The sequence below is a fragment of the Puntigrus tetrazona genome, chromosome 16 (assembly GCF_018831695.1).
Source record: "Puntigrus tetrazona isolate hp1 chromosome 16, ASM1883169v1, whole genome shotgun sequence".
In the NCBI taxonomy this organism is placed as follows: Eukaryota; Metazoa; Chordata; class Actinopteri; order Cypriniformes; family Cyprinidae; genus Puntigrus; species Puntigrus tetrazona.
The window spans coordinates 12,537,610-12,561,922 of record NC_056714.1 but is presented as its reverse complement, the minus strand read 5'-3'; the positions used below and the strand labels follow the sequence as shown (position 1 = coordinate 12,561,922).

Sequence of the window (24,313 nt, the reverse complement as noted above, 5' to 3'; positions counted from 1 at the left end):
GAACAAGTCAGTTTACAGAGTTACTCTTTTGCTGACAGTTGGCTAAAAATTGCGGGATTTTATAATCATACAGGCCTCTTCCAAACCTCAGATAAAACGTTTGACAGGTTAACCGGTTTTGTACACTCTATGCAAGTGTAGGCTGCTTAACCAATCATTTTTAAATGAACTTTAGTATGTCATAGCTACAACTTAAAACTTTGTACAATTGTTTAATACCATTGTTTAAACGGTTGAATATATATATATATATAATATATATTTTTTTATATATATATATATATATATATATATATATATATATATATATATATATATATATATATATATATATATATATATAATATATTTTATAACATTTTTATTTATTTTTTTGATTTTGTGCCATTGTAAAACCTTAGTCTTGTCTTGTTTTTTGTTAAACTAAAAAGTCTACAGAAATAGTAACCAAAATACGTAAGTATGAATTTACTGGTAAGTACAAGAAGTGGAAATCTGTGGGCACTTTATCCTGTGAGGCCATGCATAACAACAACAACAACAAAACGTTTAATAACAGTTTCAATTGTATAAGACTAGTCTCCACCACAATTAAAATGGTAACGACACAGTTGAGTAGCAATGTTGTTAGAATCCCTTCAGAACAGCTGATGAATGATTTAAAAATTGACAGCCCATCAGAACCTCTCGACTTTACTTATTATTACAGTTACCTACTTAGTTATAGTTTGTGGTGTTAACGGGCCTAAACGAACCAAAAACAAGACCACGCTTAACACTGAACAGCGGCGAGGCTGGAAAGTTTTGACTGCCATTCGAATTTTTACGGGAATAGTGAAGCAATTAAACAATTTAATACAGCTACAGCCAGAGAATTTAACTGGAATCACTTTCAGAATGATTTTTATTCCTATAACTAACGAACTATAAAAACATTGGCGGCCAATCGAAATCCAGAAGAATCTGAGCATTTAATATCCCAGAAGGCCCAAAACAAACCTTAACAAGCTTAACTATAACAAACAGAACAATACTGTTCGTTGATGTGGGCACTACGGTCACGTCTAATAGGTATTGTACAGCTATCTCTACAGTTATTGTTCAACTGTTTTATATGAATTAAACCCAAGCCAAAACCCCCGTCAGTGGCTCTTGTTTCATTAGCAATGCCGTTATCAAGTTTTTACAGTTTGCAATCTAATAAACACAACTATAAACCCTCGCAGCAAAGAAATGATACAAACTTGATGGAAGACGATTCCACGAGACAGATGAGGGGGTTGTGGGGGGGCTTTGCGGCTGTTTGCAGGTTGTTGTGGTTCAGGAACTACCCAGACAACAAGTGATTGTCAGGACGTTTTAACCCCCGTCTCTTCTTTTTAGGGGTCGGGAGGGGGGGGGGTGCCTGGTTCCACTGAGAGCAAGGTGTCAAGCCCTCCTCCCATTGTTAGCCAAACAGATCAGAGCTGAATTGCCACCATAACCAGCTCGTCCCATCTCCTCTCTGCCCCGCTGCATGTAGTGACTGGAAGAGGTGCATTCCAGCCCTCCATGCCAGAGCCGACCCCCCCCCTCCACTGTCGTCCACTCAAACGTACCCCTTGGGGTGTTTATGGGTCAGCCAACAGGATGTTCGGCCCATCGGGAGATCAAAGGATCCCCGGCTCAGATAAATGTGGTGTAACTGTGACCTCTTCAACCCTAATAGGGTTTAACGCGTCGGGACAGGAGGAGGGAATAAAAGGCTGAGACGTCAGAGAGAAACGCAGACTTGATCTGAGGAAGGAAAAGACATGCACGACCTGCATTTAAGTAACTTGGAGTCAAACCAAAGAGGGAATAAAACAATGCACAAGTAATTATGTTTAGGTTTACGTTTTTATTAAAACAAAAAGTTAAAAAATAGCATTTAGATTATTAAAATATTTTGATTGTTGGATAAAAGTAGGGACAGCTAAAACCCACAAAAAATAGGTTTGTTATTACAAGTAAAATAAATCGGTCGAATAAAACTTCAAAATGAAAAAGCATTTCAGCTAGATGCAAAGCCAAAAGGATTCATTTTCATTTAGTTCAACTTGATGTGCTGAAATAAGTAAGACTGTGATTTAAAACAAATAAAAACGATGTATATATAAAGGGTTTCTGCAGGTTTCATGAAGGTCTACGCATTCGTAAGGCCAAGTAAAGAATATATAAAAAATAAATTGAACGAGACACAATATGGTCTGAACAAACGTCTTCAAAGTTGAAAATACAACTTCCCCGAACATTAATTCAAAAGGAAAACAGAGTTTAATCCCCTATTGACATACTGTATGTTTGTTGTTGTGCTAAGCCTAAAGGAATAGTTCACAAAATGAAAACTCTGTCATCATTTGCTCATTCTCAACTAGTTTCAGAATTTCTTTGTTCCGTCGGACACAAAGAAGATATTTAGAAAAAAGTCTGTAACCAGGCTGTTTTGGGTCACCATTGACTCCCATAGTATTTTATTTCCTACTATGGAAGTCAATGGTGACCCACAACAGCCTGGTTTCTTCAAAACATCTTTTTTTTTGTGTGTGTTCAGCAAAACAGAACTACTTGAGGAGGAGTAAACGATGACAGAATTGACATTTTTGGGTGAACTTCTCCTTTAAAATCTTGATTTAACGATCTTTAGATTTACGTATTGCAAAACAAAAATACAGAGATGAAGACTGTAAGACCTTTTAATATCCCCCTAAACACACACACACACACACACACAACTACAATAAAATCTATAAAACATCTCATTTAAGCTAAAATAACACTGATGAAAAGTCACACCTCAAGTCAATTGATATAGACTAATATATTTAATTAAAAGAAACCATATACATTTACACAATCCCATCACTCACTCAGTCAGACAGGAAGGCTGTGAAACAGAAAAGGGCAGTATGTGTTTAACAGAGAATAGCCGTCACATCTCTTACGAAGCCATTATTTGTTCGAACAGACATGAGGCTTAACATATTTCATCCCGTTCAACAACATCATAGTCACTGCATAACAAGAACAGCGGAGCGGTTTAGTTGCAAGCATTTCATAAAAACAGGACTTAATCTTTTATGGCTTCAGTTTCCCAACACAAACGAAATTCAGTTGTTTGATCTTCAAGACTAAACCCAAACAAGAGTGTGTGTGTGCAAGGTTTTGTGCGTGTAGCGATGAAACACAGCGAAAAGTAACACACATTTCTTTAAAAAATCCCTTAAGCTATCTTACAGTAATAATTTCAGCGGCAGTGTTTGAACTGCGAGCGAACGTGACACAGGAGACAATGTCGTATTTAAGGAATAATTCACAGAAGAAAATTAAAACCGTGGTCATTCATTCCAAACCGCTACGACTTTATTCTTTAATGGAACACAAAAAGAGGATTTAAAAGATTTGTTCTGGTTGCTTTCATTGATGTAATTAAAACGAATGTTGACTCAAGCTTCAAAAGAACCGTGCAGCAAGCGATCCGTATTGATCTATATTTCATTTCTGAACTCGTACGGTAGCTTTGAATGAGGGATTTCAAGTCATCATTCATGAACGTGAGCAAATCGTTCTTTTTGAGTTGGAACTTTTGAATGATCCGGTTCACAAAGCCTTGAATGGTTCGTTCATGAATCAAACTTGACACGGCGCTCCGGTCAAAGCAGTTAACGGCTCACCTGAGGGGCAGATTTTTAGCCATTTATTACTCGCACGAATAGCTTCAGAAAACTTAACGCGGGTAACTTTTATGCTGCTTTTCTATCTGAAAGGCCCAGTGTTCATTCATTGTAGCTCAGAAATCGACGCAATGTGTTCAGGAGAAGAAACAAAGTCATTCGAGTTTAAAACGACGCAAAGACGAATAACTACTGGGGAAAGTATCAGTGCTGGGCAGCGAACACAATTAATCGATTCCAAAATAAAGGTTTTGCGTACATGTGTGTGTGTACTGTGCATATTTATTATGTATACATAAATGCACGTACAGGAATGTATATCATTAAGAGAACATGTTATGTTTATAATGTTAAATATATTTCTATATACTATAAAATATAATAAATAGAATATAATTAGTGCTGTCAAATAATTTTTGTTTACTTTTTGTTTTGTTTATACGGTGTATATATATATATATATATATATATATATATATATATATATATATATATATATATATATATATATATATATATATACACATATATATATATACATATATATATATATATACATATATACATATACATATATACATATATACACACACACACACACACGTAAATATTTTTAAAATATATACTGTATAGTTGTGTATTTATAAATATATATAGTATCCATGGGTCAAAGACGAAAGGGGTTTAACTTATTTAACAATAAGTGTAATACTGCTTTATTGTTGTATTTTTTTATATTTAAAATTTTAACATAAATATTGTTACACTGAATGACAATATAACATTATTTAAATCAAATCGTGACATTTTATTGACCAAATTTTATTTTATTTTTTTAAAGTTAACACTTTACTTACATTTAATGTGCTTTTTATTGACATAAAATCACTTGATGCGCACATCTTAATGTCTTTGACCCACATACATTTATTATGTAAACCAAAGCTTTTTTTTTTTGTATGCGATTAATCGTTTGACAGCACTAAAGCATACACATGTAAAAATTTTACTGTATGTACGCGTCTTTATACATGCATAATAAATATACACAATACGCAAACATGTATATTACATAAAAACATTTATTTTAGACGCGAATAATCACGATTAATCGTTGCTCGGCATTAAAAAGAATCTGTAATTTCCAGGTGACCGACCCCTTTAAACAGTGTATAAGAGCTGGCCGTTGTGCTCGGCGCTTCAGTTTCTCTGCTGGCTTTGCTGTCCAGCGCAGAGCAGCAGAATGAACGCAACCATCCCAGAGAAGCCAGCAAGATGTCTCCCTCTCCCCCCAACACCCATGTGTCACACAGCACGGCCTTCAAAGCATTCAGTGCGTCAAGAGAAGAAGAAAAAAAACAAAACATCCAGACAAAAAAAATTCCAACGGTAACATACACAGAATTGCGGCCCCAGCCAACAAACACATTCACAGGACAATTAAGGGTTCACATATTACAAATAGTTTCATAATTACAGCGAACAACACAGTCGAGGCACTTCGCGGAGTTAAAAAAAAAAAGGATAAAATTCCGTTAAGATCGTGATATTTTTTTCCTTTTCCTGTGGTTTTTATGAGCCATATAATTGAGGGATAGTTCACCCCCAAAATTTTTACTCACTTTATGTCGTTCCTGAACCTAGTTTTTTTTCTGTTTTTTTTAAATCACAAAATACATGTTTCTATAACGAGATATATATATATATATATATTGTTCCAAACCTGTCTGACATTCACCCCCTATAAAAAAAAAAAAATAAATTTTATATATATAAAAATAACCTATTTAACATTATATATATATATATATATATATATATATATATATATATATATATATATATATATATATATATATATATATATATATATTTGGAGGGGGTGAATGTCAGTCAGACAGGTTTGGAACAATAAGGGTGAGTCAAAGATGACAAAACTTTAATTTTCAGGTGAACTACCTCTTAAATGTATTTCAGTCACAATTAATCATAATTATGGACATTTCTATTGTTCACCCGTTTCAAGGCACCAGAGGTCTCAAGACTTAGCAGGGCTCTAAGCGCTTCACGTCATCAAACAGGAGTGAAAGGATCTCGTTCTGATTCAGGCGTGATTCACATGAATTATTGCGTTATACAAAGCGCCTGCAAGTAACTGTGCAAAGAAGTACAAACACCCACACCCCGCGTACTGTACACACACCTCCGTCAGCGCCTGTCCCGTGAAAACACTGCCGTCACGGATGACATCTTTTAATATAAGAAGGTTTTCAAGTGTCGGATGAAGTACCGGTGCTGAACGAGATCGGCAAAGCAAGCGTAAAAATCAGCATGAGAAGATCTACTATACTGTAAAGCAGCTCAGGTGATGAGGGTTTGTCACTCAGTGACAGAGACTAGGTCCGTCACGCTGAGCATACAGTGCCTCGGGCTCCAGCCAGTGAGAAGACAGTCTGTGATTCACAGGACAGAACATACTGCTTTAAAAAAAAAAAAAAAAAAAAAAGTTCAGTCTTAGCCGACAAAACTTAAAAAGTTTGCAGGCGACTACCTGATTCGCCCCGATCAAAAATCTTTGGAAAGTCTTGTCTGTTAAAAGCAGTACAAATCATTGCATTTTCAAGAAGAATGTTCTTTTCCCTTTTTTGTATAAAAGTGCACGTTCACCACTCGCGTTCCCTTTACTCTGGCTTCCCAAGCTCTGTGTTTCAGAAGGGCGGGAAAGCGGACGGGGCGGTTGCAGTGGCGTCTCTTGTGGACGGGCAGGTGTTGATGAAGGCACGCGGGGCTCATTTAGCAGGAGGCTCGACGGGGTTGTATTCGGTCTCTCCTGCGGACACCTGGGAGATTCTGCGTGTGGAGCCCCACAGTCTGCGGGAGAACTGCCCAGACCGCACCTGAATTGAGACAAAATTAAATGTTGAACTAGTTATTGAGAAAAGAAATCGCTGACACGCGTCAAAAATTAAACGCATAAGACATAAATGAACATCTTCAACAAATAAAAGTTGACCTCTTTCATTTTTTTCTTTTTTGGTAACATGAGACCTACTTTATATACGACTTTATGGAGGCCTGTTTCTGCCACTGAATTAAAAAAAAAAATTAAGTAATTTTGCTAAAGGACTTTTATCTCACAATTCTGCAATTCTTGTAATATTTACAATTCATTTCTCAGAATTGTGAGATAAACGTGCAATTAGGAGTTCTGAGGAATTTTTGCAATTCTGAGAAAAATGTTGCGAGTTTGTATCACAAATGAGAAAAATGACACAGTTACCTTTTTAAATTTTTTATTTAGTGGCAGAAAAGGGCTTCCATACTGTAGTTTACTTAATTAACAACAGACATTATTTAAAAATATTTTCCAGCATTTATTTATCCTGGTTAATATTCATTTTTTAATATTCATTTTTTCCAACAATAAGTTAACTACAAACTAACAATAAATATATATATATATATATATATATATATATATATATATATATATATATATATATATATATATATATATATATAAAATACATTTTCAGTTTTTATTAATATTTACTGAACAAAAAATAAACAAATTTAGGCCTAAATATGCCGATCAACATTATGATGAACTAATAAAACTATAAACTCAAACAAGTCTTTTCTTCAGCGCTGTATAAAAGTGTAACAAATTATTAAAAAATAAAAAAAGTTGGTTGGTTATATTTATCAGTTCTCGATTGTATGGATTCATTCAAGTAATTTATTTTAAAGTCAATTTTTACTGTTTCCTCAATAGTTTGCATAATTGTTTTTATTCTTACACTTATAATTTAAAAGTAAACTGCTTTAAAAATCAATGCTGCTATCAGCATTATGATGTGCTAATAACAATCTAGCAGCGTGGAGTTTATTTCAGGCAGTAAAAATCCTGCTGGCAACCCGTCCACCCCACCTCTTCCGGTTTTCCTGCTCCCACCACAATGAGTTTGCCATCCTCCAGGCCCACCAGAATATGACTGCTCTCTTTCGTGACAGACACACAGCGCACGGGGATCTTCAGGGCCAAGGGCGCAACGGCCAGAATCAAACTGCACACACGCAAAGACAGAAAGAAAGAGACTTGGGAATGAGAAGCAAATATGGAGCCAGCTGCTGAAGATTTACTGTGATGACACAAAGGATTTATTAAGAATGCATCTACTACAATGGGAAAAAAATATCAAAGAATATGATCAAACAGGTCGTGCTAAGCTGAGCAGCTGTACGCCTACACTACTATAGTATCTTATGTTCTCCAAGGCTGCATCTGTCAGACCAAAAATACTGCAAAAACTGTAATATTATTTAAATAGTATTGCAATGTAAACTTACCGTTTTCCATTTTCTATTCTATTAATTGAAATGAATTAAAATGAATGTCCCGCGATCCTTCCGAAATCATTGCTGCTCAAGATACATTATTATCTGATTATCACGAATGTTCAAATACAATACAAAACTGCTCAAAACAATGGAAGCACATTTCTTCTGGCAATAGCATGTTTACAGCTAATAATTCAGAATTTTGCTTAGAACTTGACTTTTAATTTGCAAGTTTATATCTCACAATTATGAGGAAAATATTTAGAATTACAAGAAAAAAAAACGGCTGAATTGCAAGATATAAACTGAGAATTGTACAATTTTTTGCCTTTAATGTTGCAATTTTGATTATTCCTCGCAATTTTGACTTTAAACCCCCGCAATTCAGATTTTATTACTCACAACTGCAAATAGTTTCTCACGATTCGGAGGAAAAAGTATGAATTGTGAGTTTGCATCACGCAATTCTAAGAAAAGTTCAGAGTTAGTAGAAGCAAACTCGAAATTGCGAGAAAAAAAAAAAAAAAAAAGAGATCGGAAGGCTTTCGTACAAAATGTCTACGCTAAATAAAACAATATATATATGTTTTTTTTAAATACTGTCTACAAAATGAAAAAAAAACAAGGTGTACATTTAAATGCCCGTTAGACGTGTGTTCACCTGTACAGGTCGCGAATGTGAAGGTTCCCCTGCTGTGTGCCTACGATGAGGTAGTCAGGCACCAGATGCAAAGCTGAAATCTTCTCGTCCAACGTCTCAGATGCTAAGAGGGTGCCATTCACAGAGTACACATGCAGCGCATACTTCTCCTACAAGCACAGAAATATACAAATTACACAAGTAACTGCGAGAGCCAAATTCGAGCAGTGGAAGCATTTTTTGGTTCCGTTTTTTATTTAACGTTACATCTTTTGCCGATTTCCGTTCTCACAATAACTCAAAAACACTTGTTTCTTTTAACAAACGTCGCCGACCGACACCTTTCCAGCAGAGCGGCCCTCCGTAACAGTCTGGGCCACTATGTGCCCTTCCATGCCGACCTCCAGGTGTGCCACAGGGGCAGGAAGGCAGCTCTCGCACGGCGGCCTCAGGGTCCGAAGATACTGCCCACGACGCACACTGTGCATGATCACTGTGCCATCCTAAACGAGAGGAAACTTACACTTAAACCCAATGCGATAACTCCTGAAACGACAAGGAAGAAGTGGTCTGATCTAAACTGACCTTTGACCCCGAGATCGCCATATCCAGCTCAGTGCTGATGGCGACACACGTGACCTCTTGATCATGTCCACAGAGCACCTGCACGGGCCGTGGAGACAGACCGCTAGAGAAACCGCCCTACAGGTATAAAAAAATACACTCTGATTCAGACACAACCAAGCTAACTACTAATTCAACTTATAATAGCAACATAAAGACCCATCAAGTACTGTATATCAGTAAAATAACATCAATCTTGAAAACAGCAAAAAGTACCTGAGCACATTTTTATTTAAAAGCTTAAATATAAAAATAAATATCGACAACAATAGAATGCAGACTTCAAGTAATTGCCAGTTAAATACTGATTTATGCTAATAAGTAAGGGATAATGTACATCCTAGCAGGTTGCTATCGCTGAATAAAGCCCTTCAGTCTTATACAGTGCCGTCAAATTTTAGTAGAATTTAACCTTTAGCCTACAACTTTCTATGTTTAAAATGCTTTTAAACGTTTTTTAAATTCCTTTGCTGGCAAAGCTGAATTTACAGCATCATTATTCCAGTCTTTAGTGTCCCATGATCCTTCAGAAATCATTCCAATATGCTGATTTGCTGCTTTACTGTTACTTTTGATCTTTTACTGTGCGCTCGCATACAAAAGTATAAACAATGTAAGAAAAATAATTGATACGACAGTGTCCATTCTGTCCGAATTTCAGTGACTGCTCACGAGTGCAGACGTACCCCTCGCACCTTTTTTTTGTATTAACTTATTTTGTATTAACAAAAGTATTTTGTGTGAGCAAACCTGCTGTAGGACCTGCCACACCATGCAGGTGGTGTCTCGTGAGCCAGAGATGAGGTAGATACCACAGAGATCCAAAGCCAGGCACGTGACCACATCTGTATCCCACAAAAGACACATTATTTAGCCATCAGGACATTTTTTCATAATCAAATGCGTTATATAATCAGTTTGCACCATACATCATCTGAGGAGTTGCAATCGTTTCTAAGGCTTCTACATTATCCACGAGATCAAAAAACTGCAGAAAAAGTATCGCATGCAATCTACTACATGCCTTTTAGATTTCTTAGGAAGTAAAATACATTTTAGAATAAAGGTCATTGCAAAGTTCACGTTTTGGTCCTCATACGATGCCTGGTGTATCAAATATGACACTCATTAAAAACACATGCAAACCGTTTTTTTTTTTTTTACGTTTTGTCATATTTCAGGCTTTACAAGGTTAATGGTTCTGTTTCAGCAACAAATGATTCCTCAAACATCTGACAGCCAAATCCGACAGCAGCTAATTTGATTTAGGACTCAGCTCAGCAGCTCCACCAAGCTCATTCCAATGTCTACAGCTGCGTTTTGGCTTTGTACTATTCGTGTACGTCTGTATCGGACAGACGGCTCTCACCAATGTGACGGCAGATCCTGCCCACCAGCTTGGCCTTGCCTAACATAGTGACCCGAATGCTGCAGTCCCAGTGCCCCCCGCTGAACAGCAGACGCCCGTCAGTGGACACCACCAGCACCTGGGACCCGATTTCCACCCCTGGGGAGAACGGCCCGCTGAGGAACCGCTGGGTTCTAAAAACAGATCAAACAAAAGGTTAGTACCAACAAATGGGACGAAACTTGTCGGCGGGGGAACATTCGAAATAGATCAATGTTGTGTTTAAGCATCAGGTTCGACACATGTTAGCAGACCACTCAAAAACAACGAGAAAGGCTTGGCAAAACAAATTAGCTTTTACTACAAAGGACCCGATTTGACTGAAGAACATTCATAGAGACCAAAGCAGCCAAACCACCAGAGCTTAATGTCAAAGAGCTGCTATTTATAAGCTGCTATAAAGCTTTTGATTATTTATCCAAAGCCCAATGTTGTCACTATAAAAATAACTTTGTGCCTAATCAAAACCTCTCGCCTTTAGAACTATATGAAATCACTAAGTGTCTGAATATGATTATACAATGTGTTGAGATATGTACGTGTTTGGGCTTACTTTGGGTTGCTCACAGTGGGGTCTCTGGTGAAGGTGAAATAATTAGCTATGTTCTTGTCGTAGGGCAGCCAGCTATGAGTGCCTATCATTCCATTAGCACTCACGGTCACCTGAAACAGGACAAACATCGCAAACATCAACTAGCGCATCGATCGGATACCCTCAAATATGATCTGTGAAAGACCCACTTGCTAAAATATATGCTGAGAGAAAACATTAATGAGAGTGAGATGATGGCGCTCTTTCCAAAAGTAAAATTTAATTAATTTTGAGTTTTTATACCTTCACTGTACTAAAGCAAAGAATTTGTGTGTGTGTGTGTGTGTGAGTTAAGGCAAAGTTCATCCAAAAAGAATAAATAATTACCTGTATGATATTATTCTTATGCTGAACATAAAAGAGGCTATTCTGAAGAAATTATGGAGGTCAGTGGGTACCCCCAAATTCTTAAAATAATAATTTTTTCAAGGTTTTACTTAAGAAAACAATGTATGCTGTTCTGTGTCAGCAGCACCATACATTGTTTAAGCTTCGTTCTGAACGTAAAAAATGCATCCGCGTACATATGTTGCACACGTTGGTTATGTATGTGATGCTCTTCAAAATGGCTCTATAGGATGACGTGAAGGAGATGAATTGTTGAGATAAGTTATTTTTGCGCACAAAGAGTAATCTCGTAGTTTTATAAAATTACGGTTGAACCATTGCTGTCAGATGGACTATTTTCACAATGTCCTTTCTACATTTCTGAGCCTTGATCGTTGTAGGATCTTTGCTATGCACGGGAGAAAGCTCTCGTCAAAAAGAAATTTCAGCAAAAAGATCTTAATTTGTGTCTTGAAGATGAACGAAGGTCTGGAACATTTGGAATGACATGAAGCACATGAGTAATGAATGACAGAATTTTCATTCTTGTGTGAACTATCCCTTTGAGTCAACTATTACAGTAATGTTTCATGTAACAGTTTTAATTCAATCCAAATGTATCTGCACAGTGCTTTCACAATAAATATCCTTCCAAAACAGTTTTACGGAGCTTGTTGAGCAGATAAAATATCTTCATAGAAACAACATTTAATTTTCAACTAAATGCAGATGATTTTATTGCATAAAATAATCTCATAATTCTTGAAGTTCAAGCACTAAAACTTAAAACAAATCAAACTACAGCCAAGATTCATTCGTTCACTGTAAAAAATCCAAATGACAAAAAAATAGTTTAGTAGGAGAATTGTATTTGTTTGTTTGAACAGAATAAAAATACTCTACTAGCATTGCTAGAAAAGATTCTCCTTTTAGGTGTTTCTTCAAAACACATCCAAATGTTTTATCATTAGATTATTAAGAAGTTATTAAGTTTTCAGCTGCTAGTTCAGTAAACTTAACAAGTTTGATAGGTTGCCTTTTTTGCTGGTCAACTTTTTTTTTTACAATGTTAAAAAAACACTTGTTTGTCTTTATTTCAAATAATTTTAAGTCATTTTAAGTCTCTTGAAATTTTGCTGAGGCCCCCTAGTGGCCCCCGGCCCCATGCCTGAGAACCACTGCACTAACACTCTTGATGAAGATTGGTTTTGATCTTATTCAAATAATACACGACAAGCGAACATAATTGTGAAATGATCTCACCAGTATGTCAGAGCCAGGGATGATAAAGGAGCGAGTTTGATTTCTGGGCACCACGGCTTGGACTAAAGGAAGTCCATCACTCACCACCTACATGAGCCGACATAAAAAACACCTCAAATCACTGTTTCAATTCAGCATATTATGCAGTTCAGATGAAACTGGGGCTCACCTCTTTAAAAGACCGGAGTTTAGTGAGCTGATCAAAAAGGTTTGGAGGCAGAATGTCCAGACGGGCCTGCCGCCTGAATGCATTCTCTGCTGACATACGGGGAGGATGGGGCTCCTGAATGACACGGAGGTTACCCACAATACATTACCCAAATGCTTTGAGAAGCAAGTTTTTAACTAAAACTAAAAAACATTAAATGCATATAGTTAACTCAAATAAAGCTGAAAAACACTAAAACTTGACATAAATACTATTATATTACTATTATACTATATGAATTTACACTCTTCAGACCTGGAAGCTCATATAAAATAAAGTTTATGCTGACTGGAGATGGAAACATCTGTCTGATGTCCCACCTTGAGAAGCTGACAGGGCGTCTGGCCAAAGTTGCTGATGATGCCTTCCAGGGCCTTGCGCTCGGTCTCATTAGCTATGGCGTCCAGATCCACTGCACCTGACAGCCAAAGCACACAGCGATCAGTCATATTTTCCACGCAGGAACATGTTTCAACTAATATGAACTCTTAATAGCTCTCTTACCCTCATAAGTGCAGTAGTAGAAGACATTGAGAGCTTCTACCGCTTCATGTCCTCGCTGTTTATACCCAAATATGAGATCGATCCACTCGTGCAGGTGAGCAGACACATGCTCACACTCCTTTAAACACACAAATATAGTGTGTTAAATCAAGAATGTCACTGAATGTTGTGTGGATTATATAAGATTAGAATTTTTTGGACATTTTGGCGGCACCCATTCACTCTAAAGGATCTACCGGTGAACAACTGATGTAATGCTAAATTTCTCCAAATCTTTTCTGATGCAGAAACAAACTCATCTATTTCTTACATGGTCTGAGCGCGAGTAAATTTAGGGTGAATCAGTCCTTTCACAAATCTGATTCAGTCAAATGAACCGCTTAAATTACTGAAACATCTGACTCACTCACCGAATGAAAACAACACTTAACTGTAGTAAATAGCTATTTATCAGTTACATTAAAAATGTATTGTTTGTTTTCAGTGTATTCAGTGCACACCAAAGCTTTGCGATGTTTCCTGATGAAGTCTTCAGGCGAAGACGCCCAGCGCGGAAGCAACACATTATTGACCTTCTCCTGACTGATTTGCAAGCAGCCCAGATCAAAACCTGCACACATGGCACAATACAATTACAATCCATCATGTGAAAATGCCAGTGTAGTTTTTATGAGCTTCGGAGGGACAGACTGACTGTTCATGTTCTGCAGGAACTCTGGGAAGTAGAAGAACTCTGGGATGAGCTCCTTCACATCAGCTGGACTCTCCATTCTTGCCTGCCATGCTGCTGCTACTGAATGAAACTGCCTGTCGGCACAATCAAACCTAAACACACACACACACACACAACACACACACACACACACACACACACACACACACACACACACACAATCACTCTTGTAAGTGCAACCCAAACATAAGACCAAACATTTACATATATATATATATATATATATATATATATATATATATATATATATATATATATATATATATATATATATATATATATATATATATTTATTTATTTATTTTTGACTTGAAAACCATGAGATAAACAACACTGCAACCTAGGGGTCAATACTTTGGAGTGCCAACATATGTAAGATTTTATTTGCAAGATTTAAAATATTAATGGTGATGTACATTCTTGTATGTTTTAAAAAAAAGAAAACCATTAAACTAACTTAATCAAATTTCCATTAGTACTTCAGTTACTGCTGGAATGAACAAACACATACAACTTTTGTCTACAAACGTCTGCATGAGGACAAATAAAAACCCCTTGAGCGGGGGTGTTCAATCCTACTCCTGAAGGGTTAACATCCTGCAGAGTTTAGTTCTGACCTGCCCCAACACACCTTCCTGTAAGTTTCTAGTAATCTTGAAGACCTTGAATAGCTGGTTTAAGTGTGTTTGAACTAAAGGTGGCCCTCCAGGAGCAAGGTTGCAGTAAGACAGCAGTGGTGTGTGAGTGTGTGTGTCTTACTTGCCGCTCTGGAGCTGTATATGTAACGAGGTGAAGGGCTCCGTGCGGATCATGTAGTGCATGACGCCGGCAGCATTAGAGTAGTGTGTGCCATAGTGGAACTTATCGATAGTGCCTGTTGGATCTTCAAAACTCTCATACCTACTCAAACAACAACAACAACAACAAAAAGGCATTTAGAAAATCAAATTAAATACTCAAAAGATTCCACATTACAGTGCTTTACGTTATTACAGAACATACTGTTATTATTTACGAATTTAAATGTATTTATAAATCATGCAGATATCAGGTAGCAGCATCTTTCTAGTTTTGTGATCCTTTTTTTTTGACGCTGAGAATTCTGCGAAAAGGATTGTAACACTGTCTCACTTTTCCCTGACATTCTGTGCATGTCGAGGGTTGACGACACCTATGGGTTTGGACAAATCTCTGAAAACAGCTGGGTCCTCCAGGTCCAGTTCAGCAGATGTGTAGTCACACAGCACCCAGGGGAACTGAGAATACAGACATGCACATGAGGAAAAAAAAAGAAGACGTCACTCGTATAATATCCACTAGCACCAGTCGCATGTCGCATCCAGTTTAAATAAATGCAACATAATCTTGGTTTACTAAAATAAATAATGAATTACTTTTTTAATGAACACACACACACACACACACACACACACACACACAAAAACGGCAAAACAAACCCAAGCAATTCTAGCTCTGTTGCAACTCACCACTGGATACTGGGATAAATCATTGTATGTGCGACCAGCAATGGTGTTGAGCTGCATCAGATATTCAAAATTGGAGATCTCTCTGCAAACCCATCTCTGAAATCAAAACAAAAATTTGAATAAACAATAGTTAGATATGGACATTTTGAGGAGAGGGGCTTTTTGGCAGCTTTTACAAAACAGAGGACGTAAGAAAACTAGGTAAACTACAGGACTAAGGGAGATACTGAATCGGGAGAGAGCAGGAAAGACCCCAACCAGCAACTAGCAAAAAATAGACAACACTGGCATCGCATCGGACGTACGTGAGTCAGGTTGGAGGCTTTCAGGAGCTCTTGAGGAGAGCGAGAACCAAAGTAGAAAAGATTGGGTGGTCTGAGACCAAGGATCCTGGAGTAGACTTTGTTCCGGACCTGTTGGAGAACCAAAACAAATATAAAAACAAAAAAGACCACTGATACTTGGGACATCGTCTATGCATCCTGTTCCACTGTAGTATGTAGTATGTGGCTCACCCCCTTCCTGAAGTTGATGAAGTAGTGTGCCTGATCGATGAAGAACAGCTCTAAAGCTGATCTCCGCAGGTTGTAGCGCCTCAGATGGACTTCCCTTAGCTGTGACAACGGCCTCTTGAAATCAAACCCAATGCCTGAAAAGTCACATTAAAACCATAATCATATCTTATCCCATGCACTACCAGACAAAAAAGTCTGGAATAATTAACATTAAAAAGTTTCTTATGCTCACCAAGGCGGCAATTATTTATTAAAAATAGCAGAATCAAATGATAAAAAATTAAAATTAAATTAAATTAAAAAAGAAATTCTAAATTCTAAATTAAAATACTTGTGTGCTTTAAATGTGCTTTATTCTTTTTATGGAATTTTTTTTTTTTTTTTTTAGCAGTGATAACTCCAGCCACATGATCCCTGAGAAATCACTTCAATATGATAATTTGCTACTCACACATTTCTTATTATTATACTGAAAACAGATTTTTATTTTCTTATTATACTGAAAGCAGTTTTTTTTTAAAATTTCAAATAAATGCTTTTTTTGAGCTTTCAAAATGTATGAATATGAATCGGCAAATCATTGAATGAATTATTTCACTGGTAATAATAAAAATGACCAGTAATTGACCATTCATATTAATAGTTAATAATCATCAAATCAGCATATTAGAATGATTTTTGACAGATTACGTGACTGAAGAAAGATGCATTACATAAAAAAACTGTATATTTGTGATTGAATAAACAAACCCTTGGTGATCATAACAGACTTTCAGAAAAATGTTTCATAAAACATGAAATAAATGTTACTTATTTTAATCTTTCGATTGGTAGTCATTCATAAATGACTTAGTCACTGGTAAACATTCATTATATTAACAATGAATGAAGGAATCAGTGACACAAACAAAACAGGCTGGGCGGCAGGACAAGTGTACTACGCAATGCAAGCTGTCACTCACCTTCCTCTGTCTCCTCTTTCTCACTGCTGCCATCGTAGAAATACAGGTGGTGCGTTGTGACCTCCAGACGACCTGGTACCACGGCAACAATAGTGATGAGCTCACACTCCTCTGAGAGCACTAGCTTTTCCTTCTGGCTCTCCTCCTCGCCCTCCTCCGCCCTGAGGAACCACACACACATCCGCACCCTGTTGAACATACACTCCATCGCACTAAACACATTTTACAAGCTGTACACACAAAGCCTTTGCAGGTATCAAAATGCTGAATCGTTACTCAAATGGTTCATTCAAAAACACTGATTCTTTCAGAAACAAAACTACTACTGCAGAATTATTTTCAGCATAAATAGACTATAAAAATGCGTTTGGCAATTGAAATAAAGCTAAAATGAAATGAACTGTAAATATCACAAAAAAAAAACAAACAACAAGTAGAAATGCCGCTTTGGCAACTGAAACAAGTTGATGTCCAATAATGATTAAAACTGTAAAATTAATGTAAAATAAACGTATATATACATCACGCATATACATACTTCATGCAAAATAGTGGCCAGGTCACTACATGATGCTGATGGAGGAAAACATTTCCTGACTCACTCCTTCAAAACACCCCAAAGTGGCTGAATAATATTTAGATCTGGTGACTGTGCAGGCCATGGGAGACATTCAACTTCACTTTCATGTTCATCAAACAACTCTGTCACCAGTCTTGCTGGATGTGTGCCTTCAGGATGCAATGTTTGAACCGTTGGGTGCGCATGGTCCTCCAGAATGGTTCGATAATCATTGGCAGTGAGTATTAGGTCTAGGGAATGGCGTGATATTACAGCCCAAACCATCACTGATCCACCCCACGCTTCACTCTGGGCATGCAACAGTCTGGGTGGTATACTTCTTTGGGGCTTCTCCACACCGTAACTCTCTCGGATGTGGGAAAGACAATGAAGGTGGACTCATCAAATCACATGCATCACAGCCCAAGATTTTCGCTGCTGGCACCACTGAAACCGACGCTTGGCATTGACCAAAGGTTTGGCTATAGCTGCCCGGCCATGTATATTGACCCTGTGGAGCTCCTGACGGACAGTTTTGGTGGAAACGGGAGACCAAATGCACCAACAATTTGTCCTCTTTTGAATTCCCATAATGATGTGATATTTTAAGCAAAACTGAGCTATTACTCTGCTAATTAAACCTTACACTCTGCTGGTCAAATTTAGCCATGAAACCTCCAACACTAAATTGGCCAGTGTTTCAGCTTCATTGTCCAACCCCTGTGTTTGCTTTACAAGTTTGAAATCTCTTGGTTTAGATAACTTACCGTACAAAGCAAATGTTTGTTCAGAGTTACATTACACTTACTCATCAATTAAGACAAAATCCTCATCCTCTAGTTTGTCTTCCTCCATGTCACTAACTTTGGCTTCCTTTGCAACGGCAAGAGGGATGGGTTCGGTTGAGCTGCGTGGGCTGTCGGCTCCTGCAGAACAAAAACACCCAAACTCTCCAATATATAAATACTAACCGTCAAAATCAAAGCAAAATGATTTGGCCAACAGTCATTCTGAGATCTCACTATTGATTTTCTTAAATATCGTTCGTTCATTAATACTCTTACACAGACATTTTCCAGAGTGACACTGACCCATGTTATCTCTCAGTGCGCTGGCATCACTGTGAGAGTCAAAGCTGTAATTTGGCACCAGCTTCAGACGCATCTTAGAGTACGTCTCTGCACCCGACAGTTTCCAGTTCACCTCTGGCTGAACCCTGAAACACAAACACTTCCACTCAGTCCGACATCACACAATATAATACCTTAATATAAAGCATTAGTGTATACAACTCAACCTCACACAGCTACAACAGTCAGACAAAATAGATTTTAGATATTTCATTTAGTATAGTCTAGTTTAATGACCGAAATTACTGTTTTTGTTTGTTTTAAATCCCCCAGATCCCAATGTTCATATTTCCAGGTTTAAAACCAACGTTTAAATACCAGATTTCCAATTTCGGTTGTCGGACATCACTTGCATTTCGTTTATCTTAAAGTTCACCCAAAAAATTTGCTGTTAATTTGCTCACCCTCAGGCCATCCGAGTTGACTTTTCCCCAGAAAAACGTTTTTTTAGCTTAAACCATGGTTTTTGGTGATTTAATTTGGCGAGTCAAAAAAGCAACACAATCAACAAAATTAATACCTGTAGCTCTTGATGATATAATGCTGTAAAATAGTGTTCACTTTCTTGCACAGACCAATCATTTTGTTTTAATAAGACCTTAATATATATACAGGAGCCACAGGTATTACTGTTGTTTTGCCTGTATAGCTTTTTCGACTCCCAAAATACTGTTAGCCATGACTTTATGAATCACCAAGGACAACGGTTTCAAGTAAAATTCTAAAGGTGAAAAAAAGTCACCTATATCCTGAATGGCCAGAGGGTGAGTAAATTAACGGCACATTTTAATTTTGGGGTAAACTATACCTTTAAATCACTCTCTCTGTGCATGAATTTTTACAGAGATTTATCTGTTCTGACAGTGATAATGGTGCAAAATAAAAATCCATCAATGTATAATATTCCCTGGTTTTAGTGCATGCAGACCTGAGTGCCCAGGCTGCTCTCTCGCTGCTCAGTAACCTGCGCAGTGACTTCCAGTGCCTCCATACCACCCCCTGCTGGCTGCTAATCATCTTCTGCACACTGTGATAGCGGCTGTTCTCTGTGCGCATTCGTTTCAGGTATGGGTCAACAATGAGCTCCTGTAAAGAGAGGAACACAAACAGTCCATGTTATTAACTCATCGGTCATAAACACGCATGGTTTAGTAAGTGCAGTGTCTCCAAGCAAAAGAAACCTGTGGTTTTGTGCATTGTGGGCATCAGACAGCAATCTTATATTCGCTAGCCTAACACAATCCCTCTGTGTTTGAATTAATGGGGTTAACAGACACCTGAAACTTGGCTTTGCAGGCGGAGCGGTCCTTGTCTCTCCGCTGTGCAGAGCTCATGAGGTCATCAAAGCACGAATTCCAAAAGTTGGACATCAGGTCATGACTCTTCCCGAAAGTGTCTAGCTCGTACTGCTGCATTGTGGGCTCCACCTACAGGCATACATTATGAAACGTTATATTTATTCAAATGGGTATTTCTTCCAATAATATTTAATTGAATGAAACATGTTTGAAGTCACTGTAAAGCAGCTAATACACACATATGTGACTGCACATCTGAAATATTATATATATATATACACACACACATATATATATATATATATATATACATATACACATATATATATATATATATATATATACACACACACACACACATCTAAAATACAAATGACATACATTACAGTATTATATTATTTATAGATTATTTCAGTTATGAATATAATCAAACTATTTAAAATTTCTAAAATTCTAAAATATTAAAACCATAGCATTCATGCATACAATTCCACAAAACAATATTTGAATTATTTTATAAATGTATAAATGTATTTGAAATTAGTATTTACTATTATAATAACAATAAATGATGCATAATTTCATGCACGTAACACTAATCCTAACACTTACCATATATCCATGCATGTAGCTAAAATTATATGCACTTTATCAACCTTTTACAAAGTTATATACAGTTATATACATGTTATATTGTAATCCTAAACATATGAAACACACACTTTTTTTCCTCTTTCTCTTCACCTCCCTGCACCCAGATATATGCTTGGGTATAGTGTAAAACCTGGTTTGCTTCCCGATTCAAGACATGCTAATATACAGTGTGATTTGTATATACGAACAGTCCAAACAGGTTAGATTTATAAGCGCACGCTTTCACACGCCAGCCTTTATAAATCATCTCCAGGTCAGTCTGGCATGATGTCTGTTTAATTTAAACGCATGACTTGTTTTGGATGTGCGAGATGAGAGGAATAAATCAGCATTTTTCTGTCTTGTTTTGGCACCGGATGAACAAAAGAGTCTAAATAAAGAGTTCATCACTACTATGGAAGCGGATTAACCGTCGAAGTGCCCTCGCGCTAAAACAAACACACGAGTTTTAGAATAAGAAGGCAACAGCTCTGATGCTGGACCACTGCTGAAATCACCTAAATGAATCCAAGATGATCATATATATATATATATATATATATATATATATATATATATATATATATATATATATATCATTTGCTACAGATGTAAATAAGAGAATGGGTTGTTTCACAGAAAGATGTGTATAATCCTTCAGGATTGAGCTTTGTGAGAAATGATGAGTTTATCTCATGTTTGGCTGAGAATGAGCTTCGAGAGACTTATTTCTGAAATTCTGCATCCAAAAAAGGTCAAACAAAACAGGTTTGTGGTAACATACACTGACAGGACTGAGAATGAGAGAAGCTGCCAGCTTATCATAAGGTAAACAGTCTAACCGGCTGTCTGCTAAGTGTAGTGTGTGTGTGTGTGTGTGTGTGTGTGTGAGGGGGATGGCGCTGTACTGACGTGGTTCTGGTAGAACTGCTGCCACTCAGCGGTGCCGCAGTAGTTCTGGAGATCCTGGGCGAAGGAGGGGCTGCCGTTGGTGGCGGGAAGGTTGGGGAGCATCTTCTGAAGCGTGCTTCGATCAGCATGCTGGTCCAGAAGCGCTCGGACAATGGCCACCAGCGGACTCAGTAAAGCCTCGCCGCCCGGGCCCGAGCCACAGTTTGCTGGCCAAAGTGGTGCACCGAGGCGACCCAAAAGAAAACACACCTCCTCCCAGGACAGACATAACACAGTCTGCAGCAGGCTATGAAGCTTTAAACACGCCATCTCACACACCTGAGAGAGAAAAGAGAGATATTACGAGTTGCTGTCATGGTTTTTTGGTTTGGGTTTGTCTTTTGTTCACATTAGACTTTTATTTTGATATGTGCATTGGTATTTGAATATGTATGTATTACATATTACTGTATTCACGCAGCACATACTCTTACTATACCATCATTTTTGTGCGATATATATATATACACAAAACACTATAGTACGAAAAATTACTCTGAAACTATTTTCATTCTGAAAATTCTAATTTTGTTTTCTTGTAAAACATTATAATTATAAAACTTATCTATTAGTATTAATTAGCTTTAGGTATATGTTATATTAACATATAACTTTAAGGTATGTTAAGGCTATATACAGTTATAGCGTAATACATCAGTGTTATTTTAGTATTGTACATTATATATATATATACTATCATAGTACTTATTAATTATGTGATTTTGTCAATTTTATTTTTGTAGAACTTTTAATTTCCTCTCCAATTTTTTCAATTTTATTTGTTTTATTTGAGTCATTTTTGTGTTTCAAATTATTTTACTTCAGTTAGCAAGTCGGTTTTTAAATAATATTTGAATTTTATTTTGGTAACAATGTTTTTTCCAGTAACACCCAGTAGTGGCTTATTAGCATGCATATTACTGGAATATTAGCCATTCATTAGTTCGAATTAAGCACATATTAATACCTGATTCTACTTATCATGCCTAATCCTACCCAACACCTAAACTTAACAACTACAGCACTAGCTATAAATAAGCAGCAAATTAAACATTTATTGAGGGAAAAGTCATAGTTAACAAGTGCTACCTATTCTAAAGTGTTACCACATTTTTTTTTATTATTGTTTTAACTTTTTTTATATAGTGCATGGGATGCAGTAAGCTATTATTCCTTTGATACAGTGTTTAAACATGTTAAAAAAGGTTTTATCCTATTGGTCATGCACACCTGTGTCATCTCACCTTGTTAGTCTTGTATATCTACTCTTGTCTGCCTTGTCTTTGTCTAAGGGCTATTTCTGGTACTTGTTTGTCCTTGCTTATTATAGACTTCCTGTGAGCACAGAAGCTCGCTTTTTACAAGCTCTCTTTCATTTATGGGTTTAAAGAAGCATTTATGTTAATTATAAGATCCAGGAACAGAATAACTTTGAATATTAAAGTCACTTCTGATTATTAACACCTGCCTAACACCCAATATATGTGTATTAACTATTACAATTCATTTTTAAATTAACATGCATAGTAAACTTCATTGTCCAGTAAGAAATATTTATGTCGGATAACTGTTTGTATAGACAGACAAGCTTCCTATAGGAAACAAACGTGCTTATGAGCAACACATAGTAAAGAGTCTTGAGGCAAACGGGTTTTTTTCCGAATTGCCTCACAGTAACGCAGTTCTTCAGTCAGTTGATACGATCTAATTTGAGTGTGGGATGGGTTTGAGTGAGTGTGGAGGAAAACGATAAAAAAACCCCCACATGTACCCAAATATGGACATCTGCTCTCCAATGGAATGAACTGAAGCCCAAAAGCATATCTAGTAATCCTGAACATAACTGTGTGTCTATTTTTAACACTCTACCTGTAGAAGGGAGTGTGCTTAGTGTCCAATTTCAACACCGTGAGTGATTCTTAGTTTTGTTTGAAACTGTTCAGTGCATTTGTAAATGTCAAAGAGCAAGAATTTTAAAGCACAACCCTGGAATTCCTGTTAAGACGGGTGTATACGTGTTCACCTGTGAGTTCTGCTGCTGCTGAATGTATCCAGTGATGATACGCAGGCCGATCAGAGACATCTCTTTGAGCTCAGCGGACCCCGCTGATCCAGGGGTCGTGTGCCATGCCTGCAGCCTGTCCAGTAGATTCACCACCCCCTCAAAAATCTGCCACAAATATAGACACACCCTTATACGCATTCACAAATAAACATTTGCAATCAATAAAACATCAGAATAAAGTCTGCAGAATTTATAAGTTTGTAAGTTGTTTACTGCTGTATTTTATAACTGAATACACATGATCACATGTGACTGTAAATACATCTATAATAAATATAAGAAAAATATGTCATGTTTATATAGTTTTAATTATATATTTATATATAACATAAAATATAAGAATACGAATACATAAATACATACAAAACATTAACATGCTTG

General features: G+C 36.9%; 1 protein-coding gene across 4 annotated transcripts in view; it reads right to left on the bottom strand.

The window, feature by feature from the left end:
* Positions 1–5,564: 5,564 nt before the first annotated feature.
* nbeal2 (neurobeachin-like 2) overlaps positions 5,565–24,313 on the bottom strand; it is a 56,288-nt gene continuing 37,539 nt past the window's right edge. For 2 of the 4 annotated variants that reach the window (XM_043260627.1, XM_043260628.1), the window contains 26 exons: positions 23,891–24,037; positions 21,829–22,146; positions 20,263–20,412; positions 19,914–20,071; positions 18,947–19,071; positions 18,664–18,781; positions 17,297–17,457; positions 16,335–16,468; positions 16,125–16,232; positions 15,820–15,915; positions 15,464–15,588; positions 15,092–15,232; positions 14,294–14,424; positions 14,100–14,209; positions 13,600–13,717; positions 13,416–13,513; positions 13,057–13,170; positions 12,888–12,974; positions 11,259–11,368; positions 10,667–10,839; positions 10,048–10,142; positions 9,259–9,375; positions 9,015–9,176; positions 8,695–8,843; positions 7,624–7,759; positions 5,565–6,589 (listed from right to left, as the gene is read on the bottom strand). In XM_043260627.1, the coding sequence (XP_043116562.1) occupies positions 6,482–6,589; positions 7,624–7,759; positions 8,695–8,843; positions 9,015–9,176; positions 9,259–9,375; positions 10,048–10,142; positions 10,667–10,839; positions 11,259–11,368; positions 12,888–12,974; positions 13,057–13,170; positions 13,416–13,513; positions 13,600–13,717; positions 14,100–14,209; positions 14,294–14,424; positions 15,092–15,232; positions 15,464–15,588; positions 15,820–15,915; positions 16,125–16,232; positions 16,335–16,468; positions 17,297–17,457; positions 18,664–18,781; positions 18,947–19,071; positions 19,914–20,071; positions 20,263–20,412; positions 21,829–22,146; positions 23,891–24,037 (3,489 nt within the window). In that variant the 3' untranslated portion in view covers positions 5,565–6,481. Of the gene's footprint in view, positions 6,590–7,623; positions 7,760–8,694; positions 8,844–8,940; positions 9,177–9,258; positions 9,376–10,047; positions 10,143–10,666; positions 10,840–11,258; positions 11,369–12,887; positions 12,975–13,056; positions 13,171–13,415; positions 13,514–13,599; positions 13,718–14,099; positions 14,210–14,293; positions 14,425–15,091; positions 15,233–15,463; positions 15,589–15,819; positions 15,916–16,124; positions 16,233–16,334; positions 16,469–17,296; positions 17,458–18,663; positions 18,782–18,946; positions 19,072–19,913; positions 20,072–20,262; positions 20,413–21,828; positions 22,147–23,890; positions 24,038–24,313 lie in introns of those variants that run through there. The other 2 variants (XR_006252776.1, XR_006252777.1) reach the window with 2 other exon arrangements.